The 10,000-nt window shown below is 41.9% G+C and overlaps 1 protein-coding gene across 1 annotated transcript in view; it reads right to left on the bottom strand.

Annotated features, from left to right (window-relative positions):
• LOC143284511 (dynein regulatory complex protein 11-like) overlaps positions 1-10,000 on the bottom strand; it is a 31,357-nt gene that overhangs the window by 13,007 nt on the left and 8,350 nt on the right. Inside the window, 7 exon segments of the mRNA XM_076591214.1 lie at positions 1,321-1,469; positions 2,392-2,467; positions 3,386-3,499; positions 4,975-5,083; positions 6,215-6,420; positions 8,212-8,283; positions 9,701-9,892. Coding sequence (XP_076447329.1) covers positions 1,321-1,469; positions 2,392-2,467; positions 3,386-3,499; positions 4,975-5,083; positions 6,215-6,420; positions 8,212-8,283; positions 9,701-9,892 — 918 coding nt within the window.

The raw sequence follows: 10,000 nt of genomic DNA, 5'->3' as shown, positions 1-10,000 counted from the left end.
CCGTCACCGTGATTCGAACCCGGGACCCTCAGATTGACAGTCCAACGCTTTAACCACTCGGCTATTGCGCCTGTCGTCCAACTGCAGTGATGCCTCCTTGAAAAACTTAACCTGAAAACTTTGGTTTTTGAAATAATTCATGACGGGCACAATAGCTGAATGGTTAAAGCATTGGACTTTCAATCTGAGGGTCCCGGGTTCGAATCACAGTGACAGCGCCTGGTGGGTAAAGGGTGGAGATTTTTACGATCTCCCAGGTCAACATGTGTGGACCTGCTAGTGCCTGAACCCCCTTCGTGTGTATACGCGAGCACAAGATCAAATACGAACATTAAAGATCCTATAATCCATGTCAGCATTCAGTAGGTTATAGAAACAAGAACATACCCAGCATGCACACCCCCAAAAGTGGAGTATGGCTGCATACATGACAGGTTAAAAACGGTCATAACATAAAAGCCCACTTGCGCGTATATACGAGTGAACGTGGGAGTTACAGCCCACGAACGCAGAAGAAGAAGAAGAAGAAATAATGCATGTTTTAGACACCATTTTACACTCTACAGTGCAGTTGAGCATGTTTTTCCCCCAAACTCTGCCAGGCATAAACCTTAACAAGAACTGATCGTGTTGCAGAGTGATAACTTTACCCTGGCTTATCTAACGCAGATAGCAGTAACTGGCCTGAGGAATACAGGCACCTACAGTGTTGGTCAGGAAATTTAACACAACACTCCTAAAGACACATCCGTAACGTAGACAACACTCGACTGTGTATTCGTATTCATATTTCTTTTTACCACAACAGATTTCTCTGTGTGAAATTCAGCGCATCGCTACACTACAGTGCCACCCTTTTTTCTTTTCTTTTTTCTGCGTGCAGTTGTATTGGTTTTTCCAATCGAAGTGGATTTTTCACAGAATTTTGCCATGAACAACCCTTTTGTTGCCGTGGGTTCTTTTACGTTCACTAAGTGTATGCTGCGCATGGAACCTCCGTTTATCGTCTCATCCAAATGACCGGTACAGATACCTGTGTCGAACAGGTCTTCCAGTTTGAACCAGCTGTACACACAGGTCTGGGTAGGAGCCGGTCACAGTCTGAAAAGGCCCACAGTGACATGCCTCTGCTGGGGTTCAAACACACATCCTTCTAGTCTTCAGTCTGTGACCCTGACCCACATGCAACTTCATGTGCAAATATGTGAGCATGTAAACACACGCAAACACATGCACACACACACACACCACACACACACACACACACACACACACACACACACACACACACACACACACACACAAGCCCTAAAGACCTACCGCTTTCAGATTCTTCAGTTCTGTTCTCATGAGTTCGTCCACCTGAGTGCGGATCTCGGTTTCCACGTCCACTCTCTTTTCTTCCTTGATCAGCTCTGAGTCGTGCTTCTGAGAGAAGTTCTCATCCTCATTGCGCGTTTGCCAAACATCTGCAAAGTATATTTAATTGTTAAATGATGCTCACATGTACACTCGTGCATGCACAGGCACATACGCACACACACATGCACATTTACACATACACACAAATACAATTGTTAAATGATGCTCACATGTACACTCGTGTGTGTGCAGGCACTTACACACACACACACACACATGCACACAAAATACACATGCACACAAACACACACACACATGCACCTGCATGCACCCGCATGCACACAGATACACATTCGTTTCTTACAAATGATATCAAATGATATAAACTGTGTGTGAAATTTATCAAACTTCACACATTCATTTCTTACAAATGATATCAAATGATATAAACTGTGTGTGAAATTTATCAAACTTCAAATAAAATAAGCAGGTTATGGTATTTCAGTAGTAAGCAAATATGCTATTACATCAAAACAAGAATGAAATTAATCTGCCACATTGATATATCACAAACAATACATAATGTCTCATTTCCGCTAGTAATAATGATAATTACAGTGATGATGAAATAACAACAATGAAAATTATGGTTATGATAACAGGTGATTTATGCTGTGTTGACTTTGGGTTTTTTTTCTCTTTTCATGTATACACTGATGATTCTCAAAGATTCTCGGTGCATGTATGCAAGGCAATGAAGCAAGGAAATCTTCTGGGTAATTAATTAATTTACTTTTCTTCAGTGTAAAACTTATCTATACACACATTATATTTACTTCTCTTCAGTGTAACTATTTATGCACACACCATGTGTTTGCATTATTCAATTGCACATTATTCTTGTTTTAGTTGTGTATGTGTGTTTATGGACCATAGTTGTGCATCACCTAAATGATAAAAAAAGAGGACTGAATGAACAAGATATTGAAAAACAATTTCGAAACATTTATACTTTAAAATATGTGTCACCTCGGTAATTTGTGGAGGCCTCGTTGATGGCAGGAACAAAATTGGATGGCGCCATTTTCCAACCTTCATCCTCCTCCTGTCAATACAGGACACGCAAGGTAGTGACGAGCCAGCGTGATACAGTATTCGCATCAGTTTCCAGCTTGTTATCACATTATGATAGGATGACTGTTGTATTGTGTATGAGTGTTATACTGTGTGTGATGTTTTTCTCTCTGTGTGTGTGTGTGTGTGTGTGTGCACTTAAGTTAGTGTTTGAGTGGTTGGTTGGATGTCTGTGCTGGTTTATGCATTTAAGCTGCCTTTTTTTTTTTTTTTTTTGAAATGAAGCATGAATGACTTACACATCACTTTATACATTGCACTGCACAACCGAGCATGTTTTTCATGAAAAGATGCAATGCAATATTTTTTCTGCTATAATGATAATAATAAGATAATAATGATAATTGTGTGCATGTGTGTGTGTGGATGTGTGTGTGTGTGTGTGTGTCCATATGTGTGCATTTGTATGTGTGTGTGTGTGCATGCATGTGTGTGTTTGTGTGTGTGTGTGTGTGTTTGTACTTCTGCCCAATTAGATTGCATGCAACTCTTAATTATCATACTGAAATGATATAATGTTTATTATTTTACTTTCTATCAATCCATGAGATAGACATGTTCAATCATATAAGAATAAAGTTGGTTTAAGATATCCGCTTATAAAGAAGAAAATAATGATAATCATACTAATAGTAACTGTTCTGTTTTGCACTTTTTTTTTCTTTTTATGACACTACAATAAAGGCTCATTTACATCAATTCAAAATCCTCTGCGAATTGCAAAAACGAATCACTGAAATGAGAACTATGACAGTAATGAAAAATCATTAACATAATTTGAAACCGGGCGTTTAAAGAAATATCCCAATATTCTATAGTGTGATTCTGAATCAATAACGAATTTTCCATCCACTGATAGTGTTGTTTTTTTTAGATCAGAGTTACTCACATCATCGTCATCTCCTTTCCCCTTCTTCCCTTTCTTTCCTTTCTTGTCTTTCTTCTTGTCTTTCTTCTTCTTCTTGTCTTTCTTGTCCTTCTTGCCTTTGCCTTTATCATCGTCCTGAAACAGAACACAGAGTATTATAATCGCAGGTACTTTCAATTATCTGTCATAAGCAGAGCGTGTATTACTTTGTTTGTATTTCTTTTTATCACAACAGATTTCTCTGTGTGAAATTCGGGCTGCTCTCCGCAGGGAGAGCGCGCCGCTATAATACAGCGCCACCCATTTTTGTGTTGTTGTTTTTTTGCGTGCAGTTGTATTTGTTTTTCCTTTCAAAGTGGATTTTTCTACAGAATTTTGCCAGGAACAACCCTTTTGTTGCCGTGGGTTCTTTTACGTGCGCTAAGTGCATGCTGCACACGGGACCTCGGTTTATCGTCTCATCTGAATGACTAGCGTCCAGACCACCACTCAAGGTCTAGTGGAGGAGGAGAAAATATCAGCGGCTGAGCCGTGATTCGAACCAGCGCGCTCAGATTCTCTCGCTTCCTAGGCGGACGTGTTACCTCTAGGCCATCACTCCACATACTTTTCACAAACAAAAGATCAATCCAGAATCGCAGGTGATCCGTGAAGGCTTTTCCTCATGTTTTCTTCTTTCTTTTTTTTTTTTTTTTTTTTTTCATGTTTTGTTTTTAAAACAAAGTGTACACATCAAAGGCGTTCAACCTGGGGGACAAGAGATAATGACAGAAAACCCAAGGAGAGAAAAGCCACATGACAAAAATTTTTAATACATAAAAAATACAAGAGCAAGATCAAACAAACAAACAAATACACTCAAATACATGAACACCTGCAGACACAACAAAATCAGAAGATGGACGCAGTATAGTCCAGTCATCCCTGATGTCTTCTTCTTCTTCTTCTGCGTTCACTCGTATGCACACGAGTGGGCTTTTACGTGTATGACCGTTTTTACCCCGCCATGTAGGCAGCCATACTCCGTTTTCAGGGGTGTGCATGCTGGGTATGTTATTGTTTCCATAACCCACTGAATGCTGACATGGATTACAGGATCTTTAACGTGCGTATTTGATCTTCTGCTTGCATATACACACGAAGGGGGTTCAGGCACTAGCAGGTCTGCACATATGTTGACCTGTGAGAGCATAAAAATCTCCACCCTTTACCCACCAGGCACCGTCACCGTGATTCGAACCAGGGACCCTCAGATTGACAGTCCAACACTTTAACCACTCGGCTATTGCGCCCATCTATCCCTGATGTCAAAACTGTGTAAAATCCATTTTAAACACATTTTCAGTTTCAGTTTCTCGAGGAGGCGTCACTGCATACTGCAGAATTTCGCCACAGAACAGCTCTTCTGTTGCCACAGGTTCTTTTCCAATGTGCTAAGTGGGTGCTGCAAATGGGACCTCAGTTTACCATCTCAGCTGAATGGCTAGATGCTCAGTTTGAGGGAAATCGAACCCAGACCATTAAGAACACTGTAACGGCAGATAATCATCTTAACCATTCTGCCACTTTCCTCCCTGGAAAAAAAGGAAAGAAAAAAGAAGCATACAGACCTTTTCTTTCAGTTCCCTTTCCAGTTCCTCGGGGTCCTTTTCCTTGAAGATAGCTGCCGAACCTCCATCGTCCGCATCAGGGAATTCGGGAAACTTCCCCGTCGCATCCCTAGATAGACAAGACAAGACATACGTGTTTAAGTCAGGAACACGGCCTATCGGGGAAAAAAGAAAATGTTAAATGTTTCATGTAACTGAAGTAAAATATAAAACACAGTTGGCATTGTGCTCACAGTTTCAGTTTCAGTTTTTCAAGGATGCGTCATGTGCTGTGTTTGGACTAATCCATATAGTCATTTGGATGAGACGATAAACCGATGTCCCCTGTGCAGTATGCACATAAAAGAACCCCACAGCAACAAAAGGGTTGTTCCTGGCAAAATTCTATAGAAAAATCCACTTCGATAGGAAAAACAAATACAAAAACTGCATGCAGGAAAAAATACAGGGAGAGCATGTCGCTACACTGAGAGCCCCCCCACCCCCCCTTTTTTTTTATAGTATTTTTCCAGTCCAGTTTTATTTGTTTTCCTACAGAAATTGATTTTTCTACAGAATTTTGCCAGGGACAACCTTTTTGTTTTTTTGTTGCCCTGGGTTCTTTTATGTGCACTAAGTGCACGCTGCACACAGGACCTCTTGTTTATTGTCTGATCTGAATGACTAGCGTCCAGACCACCACTCAGGGTCTAGTGGAGGGGAGAAAAATACTGGCCACTATGGGATTGGAACCAATGCGCTCAGATTCTCTCGCTTCCTAGGCAGACCCGTTGACTGTTACCTCATGACTGTTACCTCTAAGCCATCATGACTGTTATCTCATGACTGTTACCTCTAGGCCATCATAACTGTTACCTCTAGGCCATCATGACTGTTACCTCATGACTGTTACCTCTAGGCCATCATGACTGTTACCTCATGACTGTTACCTCTAGGCCATCATGACTGTTACCTCTAGGACATCATGACTGTTACCTCTAGGCCATCATGACTGTTTCTCTAGGCCATCATGACTGTTACCTCATGACTGTTGCCTCTAGGCCATCATGACTGTTACCTCTAGGACATCAGGCCATCATGACTGTAACCTCCAGGCCATCATGACTGTAACCTCCAGGCCATCATGACTGTTACCTCTAGGCCGTCATGACTGTAACCTCCAGGCCATCATGACTGTAACCTCCAGGCCATCATGACTGTTACCTCTAGGCCGTCACTCCACAGTCATGTGTCACCCTACCTGCACTCGATGAACCACTGTCTGATCTGGTCCATCATGGTCTCCTTCATGTCGGGGCCCTCCGTCTCCTGGATCTTGTCGCGGATGGTCACCAGGGCCTGCTGGAACTCCTGCTCGTGGATGTCCTGGGTCTTGCGCCGCTCATCCTCTGTGCGCGAGGCGAACGTCTGGGGCATGTTCTTCTGGTTGGGCAGCGGAGGTGGCACCTGCGTAACAACAGGAAAACGTGCAAATTATTGTGTTTCACTCCGAGTTGTGGAAGACTTTTTTTTCTTTTTCTTTTTTTTTTTTTTTTGGTTGCCCCATCATCTGCACTGTTTCAGTGGCATTACTCCCACGCCGTTCATTTTAGATTCCCCCATAGATGGCCACACCCAGGTTCATCCTTCATAGTTCCAGCATCTGCGGTCCGCAGGGAACCATCAATGTTAGGTCGCCAGGAGGCCACAAACCAGAGGAGACCCTGCACTGCTGCTGTCACTTCAGTGGTGTTCAGTGGTGCCTGTTCTGATTTAAGGTACTTAGGACACCACCTACTAAGCCCCCTACTAACAACAATGGCTCAGTTGCGAAGCCAGACTGAGTGAGCATCCCTCCCAGAATGGAGACTGCCACCACATCCCCCAAACAACAGCCCCCCCATGAATCTGCCGACACTGAAGACACTCACAGGACTCACCCCAAGCACAGAAGTGAAGGGGTATCGAAACTGAGGTCACCGTGAGAGCAGGGCATGAAAGGCCACAGACTTTGAGACTGTTTTGTTTATATTGATGATGATGAAGGTGGAGGAGGATGACAATGACAATATTGCTATGGAGGTCCATTTTGGTTTGGGACTGCATGACAAGGTTGTACTCTGCGTTTCCTGGAAGACTTGGTTGATTGCACATACTTGGTTGATTGCACATCTCGTGGTCAGATGGTGAAGGGGCCACCGACATGGCAATGGAAAGATACACATGCAAATTACAGTGTTAAGATCTGAACGGCAGAACAGTTTGTGATCATACATACATTGTCCTTGTTTGGCAGCAAAGAGGGAACCTGCCTGGCAATGAAACAACATACAGAAAAATTTAATGTGGTGCTTTGGTCCGAGTCATGGAAGAGTTTGTCGTTTCTTCTGGTTCAGTAGTGGAAGTGGCACCTGTATGCATGACAATGAAATGACGCACGTATACATGAAAAAAGATGTTTTGTCCGAGTTGAGGAAGATTTTGCTGATCGCACGTACAATGTTCTTCTGGCTTGGCAGTGAAGCGGAGCATCTACATGCTTGACACTGAAAAGACATGTGAAAATGCAGTGTTTTGTCTAAGTTCTGGAAGAGTTCACAAATCGGACATGCATTGTTCTTCTGGTTCGATAGTGGAGGGGCCACCTGACTGATAATGAAATGATATATGCAAATATGGTGTTTTGGTCCCGGTTGTGGAAAAGCTTGTTGATCGCACATACACTGTTCTTCTGGTTCAGTATCAGAGAATTAGGCACTTGCATGACAATGAAATGACATTTCCCTTTCTGTGTAAACTTTGGGCTGCTGTCCACACAAATACCACCCATACATATGTATACCTTTTTTTTCTTTTCTTTTTTTCCTACAGGCATTGTGTTTTGATGAATAAATCCGTTCAAATTAATATATTTTGTTTTAGTGGCAGAAAATAGCACAAAGAACAAGATATGATTAAATTTGCATATACTGTGAAGTCATCTTCAGTTTTATGTATTGCCACTTAAAGTGAAATTTGACGAATATACGTGCATGTGCATGCGTTTGTATATGTATGTGTGCCCACATGTTTACATGTACCAATGTATCCTTGCATCTGCTCACATGACTCATCATGTATCTTTGTGAGTTTGTGTATGTATGTATGAATGTGAGTATACTTTTAATTCTGAAGGGTTTCTTCAGATCCATGAATTTTAATTCAATTAGGACATTTTCATTCCAAACCAGAGAATAAGAAACTGTGAACACTCCTCACCATGCCAATGAAGATCATTTCTTCTTCCCTCTCCTTCCTGGTTTTTCGTCGCTGGGCAAATCCTTTCCAGATCTGAAGAAGGAGAGTGTTGATAATAGTTACTCAGCAATCTTGACAAGTATGATCCATTCTGAGAAAGAATATATAAAGGCTGTGATTGTTATTTTATTAGCACACTTATATTTCCTTCAGTGATATGTGTCACAGCACCTTTACAATAAAACTGTTTGTCCTGAACAATAACAAATAATGAGCTGTCAAACAAAATCTAACTTGATTGCAGTTTATCATTGAACAACAGAGATACAAATAAAAAAGAAAGCTGCACAACTGCTCCCACTGTTCAGCTAGTTTAAATGATACAACTGCAGTGATACCAGCTGTCATATTTTGTTACTTCCAGTCCTTGTTTCTGCCAGTGTTACGCCAACCATTCATTTTGGGCTGGCTTGGGTCATCCATCCCCTGCTTTCCTGTTATAAGCTGGTCAGTAGTTTCCTGATGCACATGGTGGACCGAACAGGGACTGAGGTAAGTGAGTCACACTACTAGTCTCAGGTGATAAAGCTGAGCAAAAGCCAATGGCTTGCACATTTGCACTGAACCCATGTTGAATGGACCAACCAGCTGACTCATTTTGCCTGAACATAAAAGGATGTGACTTTTTTTTTCTTGGGCAGGTCAACCATGTTATAAATGCCCATAAGACTGGACGGTCATAGTGTCAAAAATATTCCAAATTCTTTCTGAAGTAGCGTTCATGGGGGTTGGCATCTTGTGGGTTTCTAAACATCAGAGGATATCAACCCCTTGAGAGCTGAACCAGGTGACATGAGATCAGGGACACATGAATCCAAAGTGTAGTTACTTACTTTTTTTTCTGTGCTGTTAAAGTTGCATGACTGATTTTGCAAAACAATAGTAATGCAATCCATCCAAAGTGGAAGAATTCTGAAGAGAGAATAGTGACTGACAACCTGAATGGTGAGCTCTTGTCAGTTGTCTCAGAGAGGCATCAGCCATTTACTGATGAGCGTAGTCATCAGCAGCAATCATGGGATTAAAAAATATATATAAAAAATCCATATCCTCCTATTTTTAGTCCTTACAAACAGTCTGTAGCCTCCTATTTTTTTAGCCCCAGTAAGCAAGGTCCGTATCCTCCTGTAATGTCTTAACAAACAATCTGTAACCTTTTTTGTTCGGTCATCAAACTTTTTAAGTCTTGTCAAATAATCCCAAACAATTCATAATTATCTTTTAGCCTTGGCAAACAATTTGTAACAATGTTTTAATCTTACCAAACAAGTTGTAACCTCCTTTCCTAAAGTCTTGCCAAACATTTGGTAACCTGTGTGTTTTTTGTGGGTTTTTTGTGTGTGTGTGTGTTTTCTGTGTGTGTGTGTGTGTGTTTTCTTTGTTTGTTTCTGTTTAGCCTTACCAAAATATACTAAACCTCTTTTTCTCTTTTTTTTTTCTTAAGCTGTACCTTCTGAATGCGCATGGCGGCCACGTCTGGGTCCAGGGTGGGGGCGCCACGTGTCTGGGCCTGCTTCTCCCGCTCCTCCTGCTGCCGGATCTCCCTCATGAAGCGCGCCCGCAGCCTACCCTGCCGCGCCCGCTCGTGCACCTGGATGATGCGGATGGCCTGGTCCCACGGCATCTTGATCTCCTCTTTGTCCTGTCAGTACAGGTGTTTGTTTGGGGTTTTTTTGGTAATACAGAAACGCTGAAAAATTCATGGCATCAGCTGCTTGGTTGTGAGCTATATCGAACAGGGAAATGAATG

This window comes from Babylonia areolata, chromosome 8, assembly GCF_041734735.1.
Source record: "Babylonia areolata isolate BAREFJ2019XMU chromosome 8, ASM4173473v1, whole genome shotgun sequence".
NCBI lineage: Eukaryota > Metazoa > Mollusca > Gastropoda > Neogastropoda > Buccinidae > Babylonia > Babylonia areolata.
Note: the sequence above shows the minus strand (reverse complement) of the source record. Positions and strands in the feature narration are given on the sequence as shown.